We start from the raw sequence: 25,491 nt of genomic DNA on the forward strand, positions 1-25,491 counted from the left end.
TCCTATATATAGAAATTTTTTGGGGTATTTTCATTAAAAAAAAGCCAACATTTCTTTGCAATAGTCGGTCAAAGTGTTTGACTAACGGAATTAGAAGAAAAAAACTAACGGCAGGGGGGTGTTTGATGTTTTCAATACTTCAGGGGGGTAAACGATACATTTATCATAGTACAGGGGTGCAAAATGAATTTTACCCTAAAATAAACTAAAACCCTTTTATTTATTTATTTATCTTTAATTTTATTTCTTAATCCGGAGATACGAAAGAGGGTTCAATCGAAGACGCAGGAAACCTAATTCTTCAACGGCGTAAGCATTTCTCGGCAAATCAATTCTGCAGAAGTCTTCGCCACCGGCAAGTAAATCCTGTGTAATAAGTATTAATCGCGTACTTGTTTGTTGTTTGTTTTCATCAATGATGTCGATACATATACGCAGAGGTTTTAGCTACTTGTTTTCCCAGAACCCTTCTCTTCTGTGCAAAACCCGCGCTCCTTTCTCTCTCTATTTATCTACTTGTATCGAATACCAACCTCAAACAAATCCCGTACTCTCCGATTTCCTGGTCCAGAACCACCATTTCCGCCCTCAAGCAGCTTCACAAATCGCCTCCGGTTTAACCGGTCTGAAAAACCCTCACCAAAAATCCGATCTTTTACTCACATTCCTGAAAGAGATCGGTTTCTCAGTGACCCAAATGGAGAACATCTTGAAATCCTGGCCCGAATTGCTCTCCGCGAACCTCGACAAAATCATCAAGCCCAAAATCAAGATTTTCCAGGAATTCGGCTTTTCGGCCAACGAGATCGTCGAAATGATCTCGAAAGAGCCCTCGATTCTGCATTCGAGCGCGGATAAGAGGGTCATTCCCTCGTTGTCTATTCTGAAAGGCTTGCTTGGGTCCACTGCCGAAGTGGCCAAGTTTTTGAGGGTTAGTGGCTGGTATTTAAAAACGGATCTCGATAAAACTTTGGTGCCGAATATGAATTTCTTGATAAGCTGCGGCATTCCCACGGAGAAGATCATTTGGCTTATGTATTATTTCCCGAGGTTTCTTCTGCAGAAGCCGGAAAATATGGAGAAATTCGTTGCTAGGGCTGATCAGTTGGGGGCAAATCGGAGTTCCAAAATGTTCGTTCATTCAGTTCGTGCAGTTAGTTCGATGAACAACGACACGTGGGAGCACAAGCTGAAGGCCTTTCGAGATTTAGGGTTCTCGGAAGAAGGTATAGTGAGGCTTTTTAGGGTTGAACCGCTGCTGTTTTGCATATCGGAGGAGAAAATTAGGAAGCTTGAAAGGTTTCTTCTTGCCACCGGAAAGTACGATCTTTCGTGCATTGTGAAAAATCCAACTTCGCTGACTCGCAGTATCGAGAAGAGGTATGAGCCACGGTTTCAAGTTTTGGAAATTTTGGAACGCAAAAATCTGATAAAGAATTGGCCTAGCTTTTCGGCTCTGTACAAAATGACGGACAATAAGTTTTTCGAGAAATTTGTCGGCCCTCATTACAATGAAGTTGGTGAAGCTTATATGAAAAAATGCGTGCTTGCTCGGAAAAAAGAGGTCGACTCTGTAGCAAGATTGGATTAAAGTCATTTAGCTAAGAGGTTGACAGGTCATCGGCTAATTTTGTAGCAGCTAGAGGAAGCTTATCGAACGAGCAAAGGTACTTGTGCCTATTATCTTGTAGCTATTCTCATACTGTGTTAAAACGACGTTCAACTAATAAGTTCTTTTTACGAGACTCCTAAATTGAATTACGATTTATGATATCCTGCCGAAGCATCTCTAGTTCGTTAATGTGAATGCTTTGCGTACCTTCATTATCTTGTTATGTGTCGATCATCGGACCATAGATATGTATGAAACATTAGTTATCTCGTCTTTGGTTTTGCTCATGCAGAAACCTTTGTATTTTGTCTGTCGAATAGGATTTGAATATTTTTCAAAGCTCGATTGAGAAGGCCAAGATGAATGAGTGAGTTACTCTGAGTCTCGAACTGATTAATGTCGATTCTCTCCTATTATCCTGGTCGATTTTGTCCGGTTTGAATATTGTAGCTACTGCGCAACTTATGACTTTGATTATTTATTACAAAATTATTGATACACATCAATCTAATGAAAAATTGGAATTTGTCTTGGTACCATATTATATTAATTTAATTTAACTAATTTATAATTAGAGAGATGTAATAATATTATGTTGTCTCTCTATGCTTACTCCACGCATATTATCTAGTACCAAATACACAAATTGTGTGGACGATAAACATGTACAATAATTAACTGGTAAGAACACATAAAATAATATAAGTAATTAAGAGAAAATTGAAAATGATTTTTATTTTTATTTTTTACACATACAACCAATGTGAAATGTGTGTGCGCCTCTTAAATTAACAATCCTCAACCTGATCTCTTTTTCATCTGCGTCCTCCATATCTTCGTATGGAGGATCGCAAGAATTCTATTCTCGATGAAAAAGAAGAAAAAAACGATGACATTCGGATCCCGGACCAGGTTGCAGAAAACGGTACGACCCTGCCCGTTTCGTCACGACCCGTTTTCCATTCGGGGACATACGTCGTTCAGGTCCCGAAAGATCAAATCTACCGGGTCCCACCGCCCGAGAACGCCATCATGTTAGAGCAGCGCAATCTGAAAAATCAGGATAAACAGAAGAGATCTTCTTGCTGTTTCTGTTCTTGCCATTCTTGTATATTTAAGCTGGTAATTTTATTTCATTATTTCATAATCATCCATTGTCGTATTTATTTCCTTTATTTTATTATTATTTTTTTCTTTTATTTTCATGCAGTTTAGAGGTAATAAATCTGGATAAATCAAATCAAGAATGTGACAAAGATAACGGTGGGATTCAGCGCAAATTCCACCAGCTTTTATTTTTATTAATTGATTTTGAGATCTTTCTTCCTTTTTTCCTATAATACATATTCAATTAAGTGTATTTCTTTTTCTTCCACAACAATTTAACTATTCTCATGCATTTAATTAATTCATTATTTTTTTATGATTCTAATTTTAAGTTGTAATTAATTCGATAGTTTTCCTGGAAAAAATCACAAGTTTCTCGTTTATCATCAATCAGTGGCGCGGTTGAATTCGAACTCATGACATTTTACTTGGTCTAATTCTGATTTTGATTCAGCTTTTACTATAATTGTATCATTTAATATTAATATCTCGAATTGTCAATACAATCAGCACACCACTGAGATATAATTATATAACCTCCAGCATTCCAACATTTAATTTGTCTGCTCCCTCCAAGCATGCCACTTTAATCACATGTAAATCAAACTTTCCAACGTGAACTAACAATTAATAATCATCGCCATTAACGAATTAATTACTATATATTTTTTTTTCTTCTAGTAAAAATATAGTACAACACCTAGGTTTTGAAAGTAGCAATGTGGATACAGATAGATTTCTATCTTGACACGTATACATAAAAATCCAGTCCTAAAGTTTCAACTTAGCCGCCCTTGCTTCTTATAATTAATCACCAGATCTAGCTGCATATCTTGCTTTAATTTCGATTTTTCAGATGTATTATTAATTCATTACTTTTTTTTAACCGATTTATTACATGCAATAAAATATAACTTATTTTACAATGAACTTATCAAACATTTCAATCATAAATAAATGCAAAACCAGTTAATTAATTTATTACAACATTTTTTGTTTGCAAAAAAATGTGGAGGCTTTTTTAATTAGTGTATATTCTTGAGAATTTTTTTATTTTTTTTTTATTTTAATATTACCAAGTTGCATCGAAAAAAAGATTGCCCTACTTAACTTTAAATTTGTAGAGAAGATCATGAATAATATAATCTGGGTGAAAAAAAGTTGGTAGCTATATATAGTGTATACTAAAAAAGATTAAGATGGTACTTATGGAGGAGGGGGAGGGAATTAATTAATTAATTAATGCCCTTTCCTCCAACCAATAATTGGTGTTTATATGGAATATAATTTATTTCTAATTAAAGATTAGTGGTAACCATTCTTTACAAAAGAGTACTAACTTTTTTTATTTTATTTTTTTCCTTGATTTTAATATATATTTTTTAATTATGATATTTAATAGAAAAATATATTTCCATGGAATGGGAGCATGTTGGTGTACTGGTTCACATATATCAAGCACTTAAAGTGGAGTCCAACTCCTCCTTCAACTATGGGATTTTATTTTATTTGAATTTGAATTTAATTTTAATTATAAATTCATGGAAAGTGGGGTTTTTTATTTGTTCTATCATTATTGATTTAATTAGAGTCTTACATTACAATCATGTGGCTTAAATGCTTCTTTTGAAACCAATAATTGCTGCATAACTAAAACTGAGTTAATTAGTGGGTGGGAGAGCAATAATAAGACCCCTAACTTCCTATAATTATTACATAATGTGACACCTTAATTATGATCAAATGACTATTAATCTCACAAGTTATGTTTTTCCTTATTGCAATAATGAATCAAAATAATTACAAGTCTTTGTACTTGTTATATATATCCTAATGCTAGCAAACACACTGAATTAATGAAATCTTTTTGATTTAACTGAGTTCACTCAATTTGCCTCAAGCACTAAAAATAGGGTTTAATTTCAAATTTCCATAATCATGACTCTATTAAATTACTATATTAATTAATTGACCAATGGATAGTGATTAACATGCAGGCACAAAAGATATGAATAAACATGCTAAAATACATCAATATAATTATTGGAAACAAAAAATTAGTAAGTAATTAATTAAGATTCCTCTTTAAATTAATGGATTCTGGATAAACACGGAAGCTAATTTTATAATTATTAGATTAGTATTCCCTTAAAATGAAAGTACATTCACTGTAACATAAATATAGAGACATTAATTTGTATTGGTTGAGCATTGCTGCAGTTTTTCTGACTCCCAAGTGTCTTTACAACTGTGAAGATGCTTAATTAATTATAGATTAAAATTGATTTAATTAAGTTTAAGTGTGTTTAGTTTCTTAAGTAGAAAGGAAATGAAGAAAGGAGGATCAAGATCCACTGTTTTGACCGCCTAAAGTGATGTAGCTTTAATAATAATAATAATAATAATAATAATAATAATAATAATAATAATAATAATAATAATAATAATAATAATAATAATAATAATAATAATAATAATAATAATAATAATAATAATAATAATAATAATAATAATAATAATAATAATAATAATAATAATAATAATAATAATAATAATAATAATGTTGGCAGTGAATCAATGCATGTGCATGCCATCCCCTCAATCCTAGGAACTGTCCTACGTGTAACCTTAATTATTGGTTCCTAATATTCCTTCTATTATTCAATTTTTAATTAATTATACATTTTTTTTAAATAATTAAGATGTTGTTTTCTAATACGAGGTCTTAGAATAATTTACCATTAATTTTGTGGAATCTTTGAATTGCGTTTAATATTTGATTAAACATGACATTTTGTGTGTGCGTATGTGTGTATGTGTGAGAGAGAGAGAGAGAGAGAGAGAGAGAGAGAGAGAGAGAGAGAGAGAGAGAGAGAGAGAGAGAGAGATTCATGATTAAACTTGCATTAATTTTGTAGTAGGAAGTAATTAAATACAAAAAATTACCATTGATTTTGTGGAATCTTTGATTTGTGTGTAATACTTGATTAAAAATGACATTGTGTGTGTGTGTGTGTGTGAGAGAGAGAGAGAGAGAGAGAGAGAGAGAGAGAGAGAGAGAGAGAGAGAGAGAGAGAGAGAGAGTTCATGATTAAAATAGCATTAATTTTGTAGTAGCAAGGAATTAAATACAAAAAAACACACTCCCTTTGGGAAATAATACAATAAAGAATACATATAAATTCAAACCCAAACCCCTAATAAAACATCAGGACAGGGTTAGTTAATTAGTATATATCCTCTATGTTAACACTTAGCACACAAGCTAATATATAATTATAAAAGGATTAAGAACCCTGAAATGCTAATTAAATAATTAATAATGCGTTAAACAATAATTAGCAGTAGGGACGACAAGTTGTTTTCTTCCACTCCACCAAACGTTTGAGGAAGTGCATAACCTGTCAAACATGAAACAACATCAACTTGTCAAGATTTATAATATATAATATATTTATTTAATTTTCGTCACGTTCGTAAATACTTGCCTCCGATGGTTCTTGCAAAGTGTACGAAGCGTTTGTTTCCTTAGGAGTTTTCGATACTAGAATCCCTATACCTTGTCCTCTGTTGCGCAAAACCTAATCATCAAACATAAACGCGTTAATTAAGTTGAAATAACTTCAACGATTATCGAAAATCGCAAAAATTGACTATTTTTTGTTTGTTTACTTGGAATGCATCTTCATCGGTGCGATCGTCGCCTATATAAACGGGCAAAACATCGTCGGAATCTGCATAGCCTAAAGATTCCAACAAGAACTCAATTGCATTTCCCTTGTCCCATTTAATCGTAGGTCGAATTTCTAGAACCTTCCTCCCTTGACTCATTCTCAGCTCTTGATAATCCCTCATCACCGATTTTACTTTTTCGGCTAACTCACCCCATCTCTGCATGCACCGATTTCAAAATAATATTGATCAATCATTTTTTTTAAATTTTTTTCGTAATTAAGATGTAAGAAAATTTCGATACCTTTTCCTCGACGCAGCGATAGTGCACCGACAGACAAAACTTGTTGTTCTCAACTTTGGCCCCTGGTATGTGCTTCATTTTTTCTATTAAAGACTTGAATACCTTAAATAAAACAAAATAATTAAAACATTAATTAAGTTTCATAAGTTGAAACAAATAATAATACATAGTAAAAAGAAACCAGGCCAACCTCATCAATCATAGGCAGAAATTCTCTGGCAGGCTGGCAGAGGACTGTTTTATTTCCCTGAATTATTATTACCAAACATAATAAATATGAAAATTGAGCAAGAAAAATATTTATAGCTACCATATAAGAATTTAGTTTATTTGCCAAAAATAATTACTTTTCTAGGTCCTTTCGCAGGTCCCTTGATGTCCATTCCGTGACTACCCGCGTAATAAAGCTCCGACAATCTTACGAAGTTATAAACCTGGAAAAATAATCAATTTGCAACGAAATTTTTTCACTCAGATTGTAATAACAAAGGCAATAATATTCAAAAACTAAATTAATAATTGGATTATAGTATTTGTTTTAATTTTCAATATTATGCCAAATGTACCTTAGCTCGGCACCTTCCGCTCACAATGGCCGTCGGGAAAAACTTCGCCACGTCCCTCACAGCTTCTCTCATCTGAAATCCATATGTAGGAGAAAAACGATGAATTAAATAAAAAAAATGCAAAAAAAAAAAAAAAAAAAGTCGAATTTTACAACATTTATAGTAAAAAATATATAATACTCGGGAAATGAAATTAACGAAAACGAACCTCGGTCGTCATGAAAGCGCGATCGGGATCCTCAACAATGGGAGACAAAGTGCCATCATAATCAAGAAACACTACTATTTCTTTCCCCTTTGACTCACCCATTATTTCCTCAAACATGCTCAAAGCTGATGGATGATGAGCCTAAATATAACCAATATTAATATTAATAATCATAATTAAATACTTTTCAATTTTTTTATTTTTCTTTCTAAATTTGGGTTTTACTTACAGTCCAAGAATTTGGATCCGGGTCGGTATCGTTGAGCCTGGTACGGGTAGGGGAAGAAGCCCGCATAGAGTCGAGCAAACGGGCCCCGTTTCCGCAACTTTCGAGCTTCTTGACCAACTTCTTTCTGGAGAAGTATCCATTTGGTGAAACCAGAGGCTTTGCTGATGAGAACAAAGCCGGGTCGGGTCGGGTAACTGTACTTATACCCATGGTTAACCCTGTTTTTGCATCCGAAACCACCATGCTTTGGTTTGTCATATATATATATATATAATCACTCTTTTTTTTTTCTTTAATATATATAAATATACCTGCATTGACAATTATAGTAAAAAAATAAACAATATTATATAGAAAAACAAAGACTCTATACATATCAAAGAAATTAATGTATAATAATAATGGGATGAAAAATACCTGGAAATTTTATGGAAAAACAGAGGAAGAAGAAGGGTAAAGTTCTAGAAGGTTTGGTGGTGGAGGAAGAAAACAAAGTGAGGAGAGAGAAGTGAAAATCAGAGAGACAAATCACAAGTGACAATGAAGTGGTTTTTGGGGTCAATTTATAAGTAACTTCACACCCTAAATTAAATCAATTTAGCATTGTCACTATCATACTTTTCAGGTATTCATGCATTTCCACTTATTTATTTATTTATTCTTTTTTTTTTTAATGAAGGTATTTTGAGAAAATCCTATAATTTCAAATGAGGGCACAAAGAATAAAATTATTCCCAAATCTGAAGTTTCCGGATTCCAAATATTTTAGATTTGTTAAAAATTTAATATTTTCCAAGAAGTTACTTTAGGATTCATGTGACTATTTTTCTTCATTTCCTTTTAGGTAAACTACAACCGCCTCCTGGAAGTAACGTGTAATTACGAACAAACTCCTTCTCTTTCAGAAATTACATCTAGCCCCTCTTGCAGTTTGTAAATTTCTTACAACCACCATCCGACAAAAGGGTGTTAATATAAGAAATCAACAAATTACAAGGGGATGGATGTAATAATTAAAACATGAGGGTTTTTTTATAAATACACTTTACTTCAGGGGTGTGATTGTGATTTCCCATTTCTTTTGTTATATTTTTTTGTAAATCACGTTTCACACCCCACGTGTTATTGAAATCACTAGAATGGCTTAAGGTGAGATTAATTTACTTCAACTTCTTGTACAAGATTCTCATAAAACGACCCAAACTATTTAATTAATTTATGCAAGAATTTTCCCAAAAAAAATTATTTTCCAGAAAAATATTATTTCATTTATTTGAGTTAGTTAAATTACTAAAATAACCCCAGAACGTTATAAATGTTATATTTGTGTCCCATCATATTTAGTGGTCCGAGCAAGTATTACACTTATTTTATGGAATAGATGGCCCTGAAAATGACACAACATAACACATTAGTAATCATCAACAATAACTACTCAAATTCAAATATTCATCATTTATTCTAGTTCACTAAAATAAACTAAAAACCTGAGAAAAAAATAAAATAAATAAAAATTGGTGAGGTGGAAAAGCAAATCACACCAATTAAAGTGAGAAAAAAACAATAATATTAATAATAATAAATTAATAATAATAATAAATAAATAAATAAATAATTAAAAAAAAAAAAAACTTTAGCCCATTGAAATTGTTAGTAAAACTAACAACTCAGATCAACCTAACTTGTTTGAGCAGCACATATTTTTGGCACATGATTTAAAAACCAAAGCAAAATTCTTCTGGCCTTTCTGATTTCATTGAGTCATAAATATATTGACATCAAGAAAATGTCACTTCCTTCTGTCAGAGAATCAATTTCCCAAACCAAATTAAATTCACTTAGATTTTTACATATATATAAACATATAAATATTATGAAATAGGATTTATATTTAATCTTGAAACAATATAATTTGCTTACCGAAGAGTCTAATTACAGAAACACTGAAAAATGGTTTAGTTCATGTTGCATGCATATCAAGTGAAATACATTAAATATATCATGATTATTTAGAACACAAAAACACACACATCCATATTGGTGTGTGTTGATCATAATATGTTAGGCGTATATTTCACGGAATATAGCATATATATAATTGACCTAAAAGTCTTCATTCGGGTCTTTTCTTTTATGGAATCAGAATTTTTTTATGTGAACAACTATTTTTTTTTCTTTGTTTCTCATTACTTCGAAATAATGTAACAAAGCAATAGTGGTTTAATTATGGTTAAGGTTCAATGTGTTGTAGTAAGGAATAAAAGATTTGAAGAAGTCCTTTTTATTCATTTGTCCTTTTTAATAATGTCTTGTTAGAGCATAGGAATTTGGAAAAGCACAAAAAAGAGATTCGTCGGTGTTGACAAAATGTATACATGCATGTTTTTCAACTAGAATTAATTCTACTCTATTTACGGGCTGAATGCATTAAAAAAATTTACAAGGAGGGCCAATAATGTTAATTATATACAATTTTTTTTTTTAATATTTATATAAAATATAGGAATTCGAGAATTGTTAGAGGGTCATGGCCCTGTTCTGGCCTTATGCCAGCTCCATCACTTATCATTCGAGTGTATATATATATATATATATATATATATATATATATATATATATATATATATATATATATATGGAGTTCAAAATTGTATGACAAAATATGGTCAATACCGGAGGCTGGGAAGATGCTTAACGAAAATAGTGATGTAAGGATTTTCAAAAGAGGAGGTTAGGCAAATAATGAGATGGTAAGTTTAATTAATGAAGGTATGAATCTTTGCAAAAAATGGGAATAAAGCAACCAAAATATTTCGTCTCCTTTGATTCACAAAACCTAACTTTGCATATATATTAATGTTCGTGTACAATTGTAATAGTCTACATACGTAGTACATACTACCTAAAAGTCAAATAACACGACAAATTTGTACTAGACTTTATAGATTTGGTATGCATTTTATACAAATAAAATCGGGGAAGAGAAATACAAACAATAGTAGTTACAACATGGAACAGAACTGTTATTGTTATTGTCAGAGAATATTATATTATAGAACTCTTGTAATATTAGGATTCTAGTATGATTGAGTTACTTAGATTAGTTAGTATTTAGTTACCTAGTCAAACTCTATTGCCTTGCAATATTTCTCTATATATATTCCATGTAATCAACCCATAACATAATGGGGGTTTCTATTATATTACGTATTATTATTTCTCTATTTCTCCTCTTCCATTCTTCCTATAGTTATTCAAAGCAGTTCAGTCCATTTTTGTTCAGTGTACAGTCTAAAAATTCGAGATGGTGGCGACTTCAATCGGAAGCTAGCTCTAAGTCACAACCAGTGAACCCAGAAACCCCAGAATTATTCATTACTAAGACTGAGTTGACTTACCAACTCATGCAGAATCAACCAGTCAAATGGAACATTGTCACACTCATTAACCCCGGTTTTCTCTCACTCGACAACTCAATCATTCATAGAAGAAAGAGATTGAAAGAAAAAAACTTAAAGATGCGTATAGATTAGTGTTATATTTGTCACGTTAGTCAAAAAGTTAAATTATTTAAACACTTCGGTCAAAAAAGTTGCATGTGAAGTAATTTCGATGTAGTGTCATTGCAAAGCACACTACAATGATCATTTGAATATTTATTCTTTGTTGAATTAATGATAGATTATTTGGATTGGAGTGATTCAGGTTAAGGTACATGATAAGCACTAATTATGTAAACCGCAATACCTGTAAAAACTAACAAAAAAATGTAAAATAAAATGAGTTCAATTTACGGTAGGGCCCACTCGAAAGTGGCTTAGTGGGCCCAATAAAATGATTTATTATGGCCCACTAATCATACCTTCAGGCCCAAAATGCTCGACCCACTAATGCCACCACTCACGCCCAAAAGTAATTTCATTTTTCTATTTTACCAAACTATCCCACTCCACAACCCCTTTGAAAGCAAAATTAATATTATAATCCTATTTTTCAAGATTTTGTTTTTCGGATATTCTGTAACCGGAGCAATTGGGTGTGAAAATCGGACGGATTGAATTAGAATTAACATTGTTCTGATTTTCTTTTAGTAATATTTTTGTAATTAAAAAACTAATTACAATTATTTACCCAAAAAGAAAATGGAACTAAGGATTTTGAAAATTGTAATTAAAAAAAATGTTCCAAAAAATAACGTTATTGGCGGTGGAATATTTAATGGTAGAAGGAACAAATATTATAATATTTAAATTGAACCTTCGAATATTATTCTAGTAGATTTACTTTCGAATATTATTGGCCTTTTAAAGAGAGAAATTTGGGTAAACCCGAATTTATTGGACCTCGTTGTAGCCCAGATACTATCAAAATATATAAACTTATTGGGCCTTTAAGCTCAATAATTGAGATAAATTATGTTAAAGACTAATACAAAATTAAAATTATTGGGCCTGATAGTAGAGTTAATGAAATGTTAGCCAAGATGAAATTAGAGTTCCCTCTCCCCTACTTCCTATTTACACACCAAAAAAAAAAAATGAATTTAGAGTAAATTACAATCACCCTCCTGAGGCGACGTCTAATTACGAGCAACCCCTCATTTGTTGATAATTACATCCACCCCTTGTAATTTGTGAATTTCTTTCATTAACACTCTTTTATAGTGGTAGATGTAAGAAATTTTAAAAACTTCAAGGGGCTGAAAGTAATTTCTCAAAAAAACAGGGGTTGTTCTTAATTATAATTTACGTCAGGGAGGTGGTTGTAATTTACCCAAGAATTACGACGTAAACATTTAACATTAACAATTGATGTCAATTATAGGGATAATTACGGTTTTCGTCCCTATACTTTACCACTTATTCGTTTTTCGTCCTTAAATAAGTTGGAGTGACATTATTCATCCCTAAACATGCCATTTTTCTGCTATTTTCGTCCCTCCGTCAATTTGGCTGGTTAGTTTAGACGGAAAATAACATGTGCTTCGCACATGATATGTAAGAGTCAACCCCTCTCTTCAATTTCAGATTACATTTTCTTTAGAACATAAGCCTTCTTTTCCAAATGCTTAATTTCTTCAATATCACACTTCTTTGGACTCGTAAATAGCCTCAATAATCCCCAAAAGACAATTTTTTCCATCATACAAAAATCTGATGCAATGCAATTTATATTTTGAATGTTGTTTTTCTTCGAAGAGAAGATGTTAATTAATATATTTGGATTTTTTGAATGAAATTTATAATATGTTAAGCTACTCAACAAGAATTCTTTGTTTTGTTACATATTGAGTATTTGCTAGATTTGCAATTTTGCAAACTTTAATTTAGATTGTCTAACTTTATTAGTCATTATCTCCATATTGGACGAAAACCCAATTGACGTTAACTACTCATTTAAACAAAAAAAATTGTCATGACCGGTGTAGGGGATATTAATCCTATATTATTTAAACTTGTTTTTTATTAATGCAATCTTCAATCGTGTCTAATAATATTGAATAGAAAAAAAATATTAGATGTAGTTGCATGTCTTCTATATTTATTAATTCTAAAGTGTGTGTGTGTGCACACAAATTGCAAAAGATTATTTCACTGTATGTTTTGAGTTCAAATATGGAAATTTCATGCAAAGTCAAAATAAATATTATTCATACAACAATTGTATCATTCAGACATTCACATTCAATTCTGCAAATTTCCTCTTAATTAGGTAGGAATGGGCCTCTTGCATGGTGGTGGCTCGTTTGCAAAGTTGAAATGGAATGTGCATGATGGCTCGTTCTCTCTAGCAAAGATTAAATATGAGTCTTGTTGGTCGGAAATTGCTAAAAAATGGGATGTTTAGGGACGAATAATGTCACTCCAACTTATTTAGGGACAAAAAACGAATAAGTGGTAAAGTATAAGGACGAAAAATGTAATTATCCCTCATTTATAAAGGGAATTGATTAAACACTACACACAACAACATAAATAAAGAAACTTAATTGAAGTACTTAGTTGCAGAGCTTCTTAATCAAACTTCTGTAAAGGCTTAATAAACATTCAATAGAAATATAGAATTATAGAACTGAAAAATAATAAACATAAATAATAATTGGATATCAACAAGAAACAATTACAAAAGGGGTTAATCAATCCCTCTTGGACAAAAGCCATGTAAAAATTAGCTTAAGCCAGATAGGAAGATTTACATAATTAACAACTAATCATACTTAAAAACCTAATCTTAAATGAAGCAAAATACTACACTAAAAATAATAATAAAAGCAAAGAGAGCTCTGCAAATGTCAAAAATTCCATCGCAGAAGCTAAAGAAAGAAAGACCTAAACTTGAAGAAACTACAATGCATCCCAATCAATCTCATAAGATGGATACTTCGGCAAAGATCCGATTTCCCAACCCGGCTGCTCCTCTTCTGTAAATTCAATGAACGTCAGATCCGAAACAGGGGACGATACACCCGACCCGTCACTCTCGGTTCCGGATCCGGATATTTTACAGCTTTTCTCCTCCTCCGCGGACGCCGCCGCGGCTACGGCGGCGGCCGCAGAAGATTTTTTGGACCGAGATTTCTTGATAACGTTCGCGTCGATGCTCTTGCCCTGCGCGAGAGTCTCGCAAATGACCTGCAACTTGGCGTCCACGCTGGCGTGGAGGGGCTTGTACTCCCCGAAATCACCGCCGATGTGGGACCCACTGTGGCGGAGGTGCGGGAAGTTCAGCCTGGCGAAGTCTCCCCTCAGCTTGTGCGCCGCCTTGTCGTAGGCCAGAGCGGCCTCCTCCGCCGTGTCGAAGGTGCCGAGCCAGAGGCGGGTGCGGTTCTTCGGCAGGCGGATCTCCGCCACCCACTTGCCCCAGTGCCGCTGCCGGACTCCCCGGTAAAGCTTCGTGGGCTTCGGAGGCGAGCCCACTTGCTTCATCGGAACAGGCCTCGGCCCGAGGAAGTGAGAAGTGTTCTGCGTCGGTGGATATCGGGCCTGGTTTGGGCCCGAGATAATCTGGGTCTGGATATCATGGATCTGGGTTTGGATAGGTTGATGGGCCGGCCCATTTAAATAATCATGGGCTGAGGCCTGATACATAATAGGCTGTTCAAATTGAGTGAAGGAATTGAAAGAATTGTAGGGATAAGAACTGGAGGGGGTGGAAGGAGAGAAATAGTGGTCAGAGAGAGAAGGAAAAGAAGAGAGAGAAGGAGTGGAAGAAGAAGAAAGGGGTGTGGAAGAAGCACTTTTCATAAAAGGTCCAAGTGCTTCCATCAGCTCACCGCCATTAAAGGAATCTACAACTACTGGTTCGCTGCTACTCCAAAAATCCAGTGTAGCCGCCATTTTTGCTATTTCCTGTTTCTTAGTAAAATTAAAGAACAGGTTTCGCCAAATTAAAAAAAATAATAAATAAAACAAGATCAATTAAAAAGGAGATCTCGTTCTGAAAACACCTGGGTTTCTTGAAATCCTGGTTTTAAGTTTGCTTTAAGATCTATATAAACACAAAAAACAAACCTAAAAAATTCAGAAAAACATGAAATAAACAGATGATTAACAGAAAGGGATCTAGAGAAGCGGGGATGAATTAGAGGGGGGGATTTGCAAAAAAAAAGAAAAATAAAAGCCCTTCAGAAGAAATTAGTGAAGTGTGTGCAAGTGAGAAGGAAGAAGTTGTGAATTATCTCTCAGTCCTCACTTTTTTTTTTTTTTTTCTCTGGGTTTCTGAAGAGTGCAATCTGCCCCCTTTATATAGTACGTGTGGACTGTGCAAAGCCCATTGGATTGCGTTTCTCGACCCGACCCGGTAGTTCGATATTTATTTCACCTTGCCGGTTTACTCGGTCTCGTATTGCGTAGGGTTTCGTCAGATGGGTGTACTCAGCTAATGGAGTGGCGACACGTGTTAGTGTGACGGACAGGTGACGGTTGCTTCAAGGGGCAGGTGTCTGTAAAGGATTGCTTGTCATTGTTGACTAAATTAAAAATGTGACGACTACGCGTTCACACCCACCACTCACCAGTTACCGTTTCACGTTGCTTCCTTTGTCGTTTTGCTACACCTTTTTTTTCAATTCCGAAAAGGAGGAATTTGAAATATTCTTTTCTCTTTTTTTCTTTTTTTAATTCAGAATGAAATATTAAATTAATATAGGTTTCATATTTCCTTTTCCACTACTACAAAAGAAAAGGGAATAGAGCATATAATTTCTACATTTTACTCGAATTAATTATATATATGTCCAAAAGAAAAGGAATATGGTAAATTGGTAATTATATATTCTCATATTTTTATGCCTAAAGATGCGGCCGTTGTTGGTGCTGACGGAATGGTAACGGCAATTAGCTCCGTCAGTCAGACTGTAGTTTGGTCACCGCGGAATTCACGGCGAAGCGCATGCGCCGAACACGTGGATATCACATGTAAAGTTACTGTGGGGTGCACTGTTTTCACCTTGCGGCGCCACTCACTGGATCCGGTCTCATTTGTCAAATGACCAAAAACCCAAATCAAAGGGTACTGCAATTTCAATGTTTCAAGTGGTTTATTTACTTTAATTGCCATATTTATTTTCTAACTATTTTTCTTTTTCAAGAGACGAGGAATATTCTTCTCCTATAAAATTCAATTTTAGTCTTTACCTAGAGATTCCTAAAGCTGCATCGTGTGTGAACTTACATCCCTTGTTTTTTTTTTTTTTTTTTAAAATTATATATATACATAAAAAATTATAAATATATAATTGACGGATTTTTTTTTAATTTTAAAATAAGAAAAAATAGAAAAATAAATAAATTATTACAATCTGGCCCAATTAATGCACGCCAACTACCACTATTTGCTCGAATTGACAATTAGATTTAGCCAGCCCCCTACATCAAAATTCAAAAGAAAAAGAATTGTATTGAAATTTGAAAGGACATTTACTTTAATTTGCATGTCATGCTTATTGTAAAAATAAATAAATACTATTACATGCTCTAATATTATATTATATGGTACGATACAAGATTTAATAAAATAATAAAATATTGGTTCAGATATCAATATCATAGCAATTCATTGAATCTAGTTTATGTTATGGAGTAATTTGATTAGAATAACAATTAGCGGGTTAAGCAAGACATAACCTTTCCCATCAGCTAGGGCCAAATTTGGAGCAATTAATTAATTAATGCACTGCACCCACAAGTTGCTGATGATAATCATTAACTGCCATTTAAGTCTTGTTTGTTTTTAGTTTTTTAATAATCCTTTTATAATTGCGAAAGTAAAAGGATGGTGGACATAGTTAAAATCCTAAACTTTGGTCATGATAATCAAGATTATATACTAATGTCTCGTTTAGTTGGGGAGATTATCCATGATTAACTAAATAGTTAGAATTTGTTTGATGTTTGGTAGACCCAATAATTTTAATTTCTATGTCGACCAGGAAATATTATATTATTATTGGACCTTCCACGGTCCAACAAAAACAATGAAATTTCATTAGATTATTTAATATTATATTGACAACTATACGAGTCATAACTCTACTCATAAAGATTGGTGTTAGTGTCAAACATCATAAGAGTTGTAGTAGGGGACACTTTGTAGTGATCTTCAGTCGTTTTTCAAGATTACGTGAAAATATATATATATCTCGAGAAAATTCCATGTTTTAGGTGGAACTTTCTGGCACAACTTGTAGTTGTGGTCTGTGTGGAGTTGGTCTGAATTGGACCTTTGGAAGATTACTTAACTTAATGGCATTGCTTCGATAGGGGCACTATCGTTTTTTATCACTTAGCTTGTACGTAGTCTTAACTTTAACTTATCCGAGTGTTGATTGTTACTTCGTTAGTTCATAATAATCGGATACGATATCGACGTTTTCATATATAGCTTCTTCTGGTATTGATTATATCGGTGAGATACACCTCACTCCCTCTATATATGGTCGTAAACATAAAATCACGTATATCAAGCCGAAAATCATGTTCTTTTTTTTTCTTTTTTTCGTTTTAAAGGTCTGTTTTGCTCTATCCCATTTGCAAGAATTGATTTTCCTGCAAAAATAGTGGTTGAATTGTGATGTGGAGTTGTAAGCATGATGTAGTGATGCCCACATTGAAATGTTGGTTTCATGCCATTGCATTCCAGAAGACTCTAATGAATGTATATATGCAGCAGCGCCATGTGACAACTTTTCTAAAATCGATTTAGTCCACATGCATGATTGACAATTTTTGTTTTATATAATTTCAATTGTATTGATTGGACCACTTTCATTATTTTGAATACGACGTCGCCTTTGATGTCGATGTATACCTAATTTTTCATACTTATAACTTATCTTCAGTTTCAAATTTTCAATACAACTGTTTAAAGTTTACTAGTTACTAAATGCTTCAGTATGTACAGTGCCAAGATTCCATATTCTTCATAAAAAATAGATACAAACAAACTCTCGTGAGATAAACAAATTTACCAACTGTTTTAATTAATTTACAAAAACAACCACATTTACATCTGCAAAATTTTCTCTTTTTTTTTTTATGGTTTTAACTAAAAGAAAAACAGCTTCAAAAAAGCAGCTGCATGCAACACTGATGATATAAAAGGATCTGCTTCTGAAAGAAACATCCCTCTCTATTTCAACCTTAAACAAGTCCAACAGCAATACATACACACACACAAAAGACATGCAACTGCAGAGAATCTAAAACAGACACTCAAGATAGTGGTCATAACGTCTCCGATTAAACTCCAACAAGCTCCCGTAAGTCCTGTCCGAAACTCCGACAAACAACGCTTCAGTATCGGGGCTGAACGAGATTCCAGCAATTTCCCCAAACAGATCAATCTCTTGCCCAACAGCATAATCAGATTTTGCATCGAACACGTGAACGAAATCAGCGGGTTCAGCCATGGCCAAGAATCGACCGTCCGATGTGAATCTGATGGTCCTGATTGCACCCATCCTCCCCTTGAGTACAGCTATTGATTCCGATGGTTTCCTTATATCCCACAATCTGCACGTTGTGTCTTGGTTCCCTGTCGCTAGAATCCTGCCATCTGGGTGCCATGCAGATGCAAATGAATAGTCTAGGTGTCCCTTTAGATTGCTCATAACTTTTCCTGATTGTGCGTCTGCCAGTAAACATTCTGCACTGTCCCCCAGGATTGCTACCATTTTGCCGTCAGGACTTACTGATGTATTCTGCAATTAAAAAATAATATTTAATACTAATATTCGGTAAAAAATAAAAATATCTTATTCCTGCGGGAGTTTCACTTACATTAACAGACCACGGGAATGTGAAACGGTTTATGCAAGCGAAATTTGCTGCATCCAGAACCCTGACTTGAGCATCGTTGTTTGCTGCCATTACCCTCGTTGCACCACTGCCAAGTAAACAATTTAAAACAATCGTTAGATTTTCAGAGATTGCGTGGAATCTACAGTGAGTTCGAGTGTTAATTAATGTACCTAGGATTACGATATATGTCCACTGCATTAGTAATAGCATTTTCATCTGTGGTTACTTTTGTGCAGAAGGCGACTCCAGTTTGGTTTAGAGACTAAAAAAGAAAGAAAAAAACAAATTAAGTTTTTTTTCACGCAGTCGAAGGATAATTCGGGTCAGCAAATGAATTGGCGAACATGGTACGAAGCATGATACCTTACAGATAAGCTCTCCTTGAAAACCACCAGCCACCATGAGATTGTCCTTCACACTCATAGTGCTTATCTGAACCCTTGAAAGAGGCTCGGCGGAACACCCTGGATATTTCTGCAAATATGAAATTACTTTAGACACTCGGTATATCCAATTACATACAAGTCTTAGAATATCAATTAGTTGGAATAAGGGAATACCAAGGTAGGTATGATAGGTTTAGCCACATTGAGTACTTCTTTGCCCCTCCTAAGCAGTGAGGACCAATGCATCACAGAGTAGTTTTGCATCAGGTATACATCATGTTTCGAGGTCGCCCAAAGAAGATTCCTCAGCTGACAGGTGAAAAATTCCAGTTAAAGTGCTTGTTACTATGGTATGACAGATAAGATGGTATGGCAACAAACAAGGGGAAATAAAGTATGGATGCTAAAATACACTAATCAATGCATGGTATGTGGTTGCATCAAGACTCGGCATTGCTATGACTCTCACCTCACTCATTCAATTATGCCAGGAAATGGTAAGGTAGGCAGAAAAAAAAAAAAAAAAAAAAAAAAAGCACAGAGAAAAAGGATCAAAACTATTAACACCAAACATAAACTTTCAACCAAGTTCAAAATTCAAATAAGTCAAAATAATACAGCTACCAGCCAGGGCAATTAATCTAATCTAAACTAAAAGGAGGTGACACAAAAACATACTACTGACGACTCGATCAGGATCAAACAAGAGCAAGAAATGGCAGTCACGGCTTGAGAAAACAAATTACAAAAAGAAGAATAAAAGATTCAAATGGAAAGAAAAGCAGGACATTACTCACTGTTGGATAAACCATCACAAGAAAAAGGACACAGATTAATGAAAGCAACATGTTGTTTGTTGAACTGACACCTTAAGACAACATAAAACTTGAAAACTAATGTTATTTTCATTCCCAGCCAAAGAGTGCAACTTCTCATCACAATACACTTGCGGCAACATAGAAATCATGGTAACACAAAAGGTTAAAATCGAAAACTTAATAAGAGAAAACCAAGAAAAAGCAGAATGCAAGCAGCTATAGTCAGTAGAGAAGGAATATGGGGACAGAGTGCTCGACAATTGACACATAAAGAAATGATATGTATGCACTCCAATGCTGAATACAACCAAATGATGAGCTTTTAGGGAGAAACCAACAACTGAAGGCAAAAGTCAGGTCACTTGTTATAGATGTTAGAACACACACTCAAAAAATTAAAAAATTAAAAAGAGAAAAAAAAAAAAAAAAAAAAAAAAAAAAAAAGAAAAAAAGACACTATGTTCTATAGTCAAACTTAGTTCTTTGCACATCAGTGTTAATGATCTACAAAACTAGAGTTAGCTACAAATAAGGATGCGTAGCAAAAACACAAAAAAAAAAATCAAGCGGTAAATCAATCAAAGCAAACAAGGCATACAAACATATATGCCAGTACTGTGCAATGCATTTAAATCAAGCTATTTAATGGCACAATAACTAAGGTATAACTTAACCCCTGATGAAAACAGACTCAATACTATGCCTATTAATGCTCATATAATCCCCTATCATACCATATAGAAATGATCCCTTAGCCGCCAGCTGCTCAGATAAAACTGCAGTGCTGCTTCTAATGCTGAAATAAAGATAACATAGCAGTCCCACGCCATGGGTTAAATTACAAGGAAGCAAACAGGTATATATTTAAAACCGCTCACATAATCTATCTTCAAATGAAAACAGAAGCATATGGAAACTGATACTTCAACTAGTTCAGATTATTCTAAGGAATAACCTCATAACAACAACCAGCCCCGTGCTGACTGAATAAGGTAAGCTATAATGTTAGCTTCGAAAAATCTCACTCTAAACAGTTAGTGAATCGGTCTAATAGATTCCCTAGACATTAAGAACGATATAACAACTAAAGAACGATATTCATCAGTAGCAATGTAATTGAGATGCATATCTTCAATCTTCCAATCAGGCATACAAAAACCATGCACAATTGGAAGGAAGAATGGGAGAACTGTTGTTATATATAATTAAGCGCAAGTAATATATGGCAACTATTTATAGCCTTATTCACTTGCTCTGCACACTAGTGATTATTGCTCTACTGCAACATTATATATTAGAATAATGTAAGAATATGTCCTATGGTATCTCACAAACAAGAACAAGAAGAAACTTATGAAGATGGTTAGGTATCCTATATCACTGCTAGTTTATTAATCTCTGTAGAGCTAAGTTATATGCTCACCACAACGCTTTCATTGTCATACTCCAAACAACCCAGTAGTTTTGATAGTCTGAAACATTGAACTTTGTATCTTCCAAAAACAGACCTTGCTAAATAATAATTCATGCGACTCTTGGCATGTGTTAACGATCTGCACAAAAAGGATTCTGTGAATACAAGCCCAGCTCAATATCACTTGAACTGGGCACAATCAATATCTCTAATTAAAATTCAAGCTATTCAGATGCAAGCTAATGTTACCTTCTAGGAAAAGGTAATGCCAAAGAAAAGAAAAAATTGCTCCCAATAAATTTGAGAAGAAAACCAATAAATATATTTAATTACGAAGGAATACAAAGTAAAATATACCAAGATCTCTACCATTCAGGCGATAGATTATCAATGAATGACGATCTTGCTATGGACAATACCGACATAATCGAAAAAGTGAAGAGACTGAAACAAGAATGGTTGCAAAATAAATTGCCAACACGATTTGTTTTTGGTATTCGGCAGCGAAAGTTAGTGCTACAGAAACTAAACCGAGTCAGTTAAAATAAATGAGGAAACAAAAAGCTCTTAACATAAGACATCCATAAACTCCATACCTTCTAGTAATGGTTAGGGGCTCAGCTAGAGATGCATAGTAGTTATTAAGCGATCAAAGATCAATACACAAGCATGGCATCTGCAAAAACTACGTTTATTGTGCCCCATGGATGAAGAAATACAAAGGAATTAACAGTTTAAGACAAAAGACAAAATTAACCATTCTATCAACTATTAAAGCCATATTTAGATGGAGATTCTTGGAAAAGAAAACTGCCAAAATGAAATGGATGGATGCATCAAACATTGCCAAGTCTACCAAAATGCATTAGCTTAAAATAGGAGTAGATATCAGCGCAGGTATACCCAAAATATTTGTTCCGGTTTGACAATAGAAGGTGTTAATGCATAAAAAAGAAAACACAATAAATAATGTTTGAAAACCATTCAAATGCATCCACAATTGGACCACCACGAAAAAAAGATGATGCACGATGAGATCTGTTAGCAGTACCAAAACGAAAACTCAGGCTGAATTGTCTACCTGAAAATGCACAATCGTTGACTTGACAAGCCTGGTATTGAACTGAAAATCGTAGAAGTTGTGGCCTTTCTCCACTTCTTTGCATTCCTGAACCGAAAAATAGAAAACGTCAGCAAAAGACCCAGCATAAAAACGTGCAATAAACGCAATTAATGTTTAACTGGTACGACACAAACTACAAAATCATATACCTTCTCAAGATCTTCACGAGAGCTAGAGAGATTCTCATAATTCTTGTATTGCTTCAATCGGGATTCACGATACTTCTCTCTTGTGAAATTAAGTCTCTCCCATGGGATACCCTGTATATCCTTGCCATTTCTGGCTTCTAAAGCCGACGTATCGGTTTTTGGCTTGCTCTGTTTATTCAACATAAATATTTCAATTCACAAAACCTAAACACAAAGTAAATCGCAAAGATATTAAAAATCGTCTAGCAATTTAAAACAAACTTGATTACCACTTCAAAGTCATCATCAAAGTCGGAGTTCACAGAGTCATCATCAACGGAACCGTTTCCGCTCCGCCGTGAAACGTCGTCGTCCTCAACATCACTGATGTCGTAGTACTCGTCAACCACATACTCCAGCTCGTGATTCTGAAACTGCTCCATTTCCTTTTCGCTGTAAAACACAACACCAACAGTAAATTTCTATTAATAAAAAAACAAAATTGAAGTGATCTGCGCAAAAACAGAACTCGAAACATAATCTTCCAGAAAAAAAAATAACAGTTCATAATGCAAAAATGAAATAAGCGAAATTAACAGATAAAAGACGTACAATAAATCCATCCTCCGCGGAGTGTTTAAAACAAAAATCAATCAGAAAAACAAGTAAAATTGGAAAATCACAAGCTTACCTTGAGATTCAGGAGAAAAAATCAACAGATGATTGAGATATCGAATTCGGATTTTGGAGTGTGAAATTGGAGGGGAAGCGCAGTGTGCGAGAAATTTCTATTTTGTTCTGAAGAAAAGAGGAGAGAAAGAAAGAGAGATGATTATTGCCTGTAGTTGCAGAACAACGAGAACGGTGAGGGCTAGGCCTTTACTTATAGAGGAAAGGATTCTTGTGGGACCCGAGCCACTACTCCGTGTGGGACCTATTTGGACCAAAGTAAACGGAAAATCCGTGCCCCTTGAAACGGAATGGTGTTTCCATCTTTTGCCTGCCGTTAACGGTAACAAATCTAATTAACTTTAAGATTCAAAAAATAATTACCTTTAAATTTTTAATACTAATTTAATTAATATAAATAAATGTTTTACTATTTATCTTGTGATGATTGAGATATTATAATTAAAAAAAGGAACTTAGAATTTTCTGGCAGGTTGGTTGTCAGGAAACTTCCAGGGTTGATCGAGTATGTTGTTAATTATTATAAAATTGAACTGTATTGGAAAATAAAATAATCAACCAACATATTACTCCAAAAATTAACAATATATTGCTAAAAATTAAGAAATGTTCAAGACTAAAATTGAATAAAATATACTCGGGGTTGACCGGATGGGTCACCTCAAAGTAATCGCAGCTGACCGGAACCACCGAAGAGAAACGTGACAAACGGAAGGACAGCTGGCGGTTGACGCTGACATACTAGCTAATTAAAATAAATAAATAAATAAAATAAAATAAAATAGGCCCATAGCTGGGCCCCAGTGAATAAAAATGGAGCAGCTAAGGCCATAGCCCATCACTGGTCACACCCCGCGTCGATAGGAAAGGTCCACGTGTCACGTTGTGGAACGCTACTTCAGCCACGTGGAGTAGGGGCAAGTGTCAGGTTATGGAGCATTGATTTCCCACCAAGTAATAGAAAAAGGAAACGGCCGTTAATTGAGGACGTTTGGTTAACCGTGGTTGGGTGGTTTGGTTAAAGTCAAAGTTATGGTTAAGAGTAGTTAACCGCCTGGATTATATCTAATCTTTAATTTTTTGGACGGTTTAGATTGGGTCCCGCTGCTTGGGTTGTTTTTGGGTCTGTCACGCTTCGTTTCGTTGTTTCTTTTCTTTCACTAATTGTACATTTTGGTCCCACTAGAAAAGTAGCTTTAATTGCATATTTGCCAAATTCCACACGTTTCTATAACTATTTTATTTCTAATACTGTTTTAGTAAATTTCCATCTCGAAAATTCGATCTCATAAATTATAAAACTTCGACATACAGGGCCGACCCAATAGACCCACAATTTATTCATTTACTAGTCTACGGGCCCAATTTAAAAGATTACTATACGAAAGTCAAACACCTTCAAATAAGGCTTGGGCTCAACAAAGTAAACACAACCCAATCATCTACGTATAAATAGAGATTTAAGCTTATTTGTTAAGGTACGTCGTACGTTCCATTATTCATCTTTATTCTAGAGCTCACATTCTCTCCACTATCTCCACGATCCGTACATCTGACTTGAGCGTTGGAGAGGTTTCCCTCGAATCAACCCCGGTTACTTTCGCAGGAGCCTCAGGACCATCCAACTGGCGAGCTAGTGATCCACTTTGCTCTCCCTACTTGTTTACTACCTTACCGTAGATGATGCTAAATACTTAGATCACGTAGGGTAGGGTAGTAAACGAGTAGGATTGGGTTTATATGTAATTGATTGGGTTGAGTTTACTTTGTTGGGCTCAAACCTTATTTGAAGGTGTTTGGGCTTTCGTATGGTGGTCTTTTAAATTGAGCTCGTAGACTAGTAAATGAATGAATTGTGGGTCTATTGGGTCGGCCCAATTAGACATGGCAGAATAAAAAAAAAAAAAAAAAATAAAAAAAAAAAAAAAACCGAG

At 34.2% G+C, this 25,491-nt stretch overlaps 4 protein-coding genes across 13 annotated transcripts; 1 reads left to right on the forward strand and 3 right to left on the reverse strand.

Moving 5' to 3' along the window:
- The first annotated feature begins 236 nt into the window (after positions 1–236).
- Positions 237–3,044, forward strand: LOC105973130 (uncharacterized). Of its 3 annotated transcripts, XM_088813635.1 has the most exons (3): positions 237–2,193; positions 2,244–2,734; positions 2,823–3,044. In XM_088813635.1, exon 1 carries the CDS (start codon positions 416–418, stop codon positions 1,589–1,591), a length of 1,176 nt encoding a protein of 391 aa, XP_088669761.1. In that variant the 5' UTR covers positions 237–415; the 3' UTR covers positions 1,592–2,193; positions 2,244–2,734; positions 2,823–3,044. The 3 variants fall into 3 exon arrangements, with proteins under 3 accessions (XP_088669761.1, XP_088669760.1, XP_088669762.1); XM_088813634.1 differs by having other exon boundaries at positions 237–2,734; XM_088813636.1 differs by lacking the exons at positions 2,244–2,734; positions 2,823–3,044 and having other exon boundaries at positions 250–1,667; positions 1,933–2,151.
- Positions 3,045–5,867: 2,823 nt separating this feature from the next.
- On the reverse strand, positions 5,868–8,225 carry LOC105958920 (putative trehalose-phosphate phosphatase D). The gene is made up of 10 exons (XM_012982922.2): positions 8,116–8,225; positions 7,699–8,009; positions 7,470–7,610; positions 7,262–7,333; positions 7,043–7,129; positions 6,886–6,942; positions 6,696–6,797; positions 6,392–6,610; positions 6,208–6,300; positions 5,868–6,120 (listed from the first exon to the last, which is right to left on the reverse strand). The coding sequence occupies exons 2-10, from the start codon at positions 7,954–7,956 to the stop codon at positions 6,058–6,060; spliced, it is 1,092 nt and encodes a 363-aa protein (XP_012838376.1). The 5' UTR covers positions 7,957–8,009; positions 8,116–8,225; the 3' UTR covers positions 5,868–6,057.
- Positions 8,226–13,781: 5,556 nt separating this feature from the next.
- On the reverse strand, positions 13,782–15,474 carry LOC105959374 (ethylene-responsive transcription factor RAP2-13). Its single transcript, XM_012983462.2, has one exon. The coding sequence runs from the start codon at positions 15,033–15,035 to the stop codon at positions 14,043–14,045; it is 993 nt and encodes a 330-aa protein (XP_012838916.2). The 5' UTR covers positions 15,036–15,474; the 3' UTR covers positions 13,782–14,042.
- A 2,674-nt stretch (positions 15,475–18,148) lies between these two features.
- LOC105959373 (putative WD repeat-containing protein C2A9.03) lies at positions 18,149–23,738 on the reverse strand. Of its 8 annotated transcripts, XM_088814128.1 has the most exons (11): positions 23,559–23,724; positions 23,158–23,320; positions 22,889–23,056; positions 22,698–22,784; positions 21,626–21,755; positions 20,937–20,998; positions 19,559–19,693; positions 19,362–19,472; positions 19,169–19,260; positions 18,978–19,083; positions 18,149–18,898 (listed from the first exon to the last, which is right to left on the reverse strand). In XM_088814128.1, exons 6-11 carry the CDS (start codon positions 20,937–20,939, stop codon positions 18,398–18,400), a joined length of 948 nt encoding a protein of 315 aa, XP_088670254.1. In that variant the 5' UTR covers positions 20,940–20,998; positions 21,626–21,755; positions 22,698–22,784; positions 22,889–23,056; positions 23,158–23,320; positions 23,559–23,724; the 3' UTR covers positions 18,149–18,397. The 8 variants fall into 8 exon arrangements, with proteins under 8 accessions (XP_088670254.1, XP_088670251.1, XP_012838914.2 ...); XM_088814125.1 differs by lacking the exon at positions 21,626–21,755 and having other exon boundaries at positions 23,559–23,725; XM_012983460.2 differs by lacking the exon at positions 20,937–20,998 and having other exon boundaries at positions 23,559–23,725.
- Between the last annotated feature and the right edge of the window lie 1,753 nt (positions 23,739–25,491).

This window comes from Erythranthe guttata, chromosome 14, assembly GCF_056151865.1.
Source record: "Erythranthe guttata isolate IM_541 chromosome 14, IM_541, whole genome shotgun sequence".
Lineage (NCBI taxonomy): Eukaryota > Viridiplantae > Streptophyta > Magnoliopsida > Lamiales > Phrymaceae > Erythranthe > Erythranthe guttata.

Bases quoted from the DNA above. Each gene is read 5' to 3' on its own strand.
- LOC105958920 (XM_012982922.2), bottom strand. From the start codon at position 7,956: ATGACAAACCAAAGCATGGTGGTTTCGGATGCAAAAACAGGGTTAACC. The intron at 7,334-7,469 runs GTTCGTTTTCGT...TATGGATTTCAG, and splicing joins GCGCTTTCATGACGACCGAG to ATGAGAGAAGCTGTGAGGGA. The intron at 6,943-7,042 runs GTAATTATTTTT...ATAATAATTCAG, and splicing joins CTGCGAAAGGACCTAGAAAA to GGAAATAAAACAGTCCTCTG.
- LOC105973130 (XM_088813634.1), top strand. From the start codon at position 416: ATGATGTCGATACATATACGCAGAGGTTTTAGCTACTTGTTTTCCCAG.
- LOC105959374 (XM_012983462.2), bottom strand. From the start codon at position 15,035: ATGGCGGCTACACTGGATTTTTGGAGTAGCAGCGAACCAGTAGTTGTA.
- LOC105959373 (XM_012983459.2), bottom strand. From the start codon at position 23,310: ATGGAGCAGTTTCAGAATCACGAGCTGGAGTATGTGGTTGACGAGTAC. The intron at 23,057-23,157 runs GTAATCAAGTTT...TTGAATAAACAG, and splicing joins TTGATGATGACTTTGAAGTG to AGCAAGCCAAAAACCGATAC. The intron at 22,785-22,888 runs GTATATGATTTT...TTTTCGGTTCAG, and splicing joins CTCGTGAAGATCTTGAGAAG to GAATGCAAAGAAGTGGAGAA.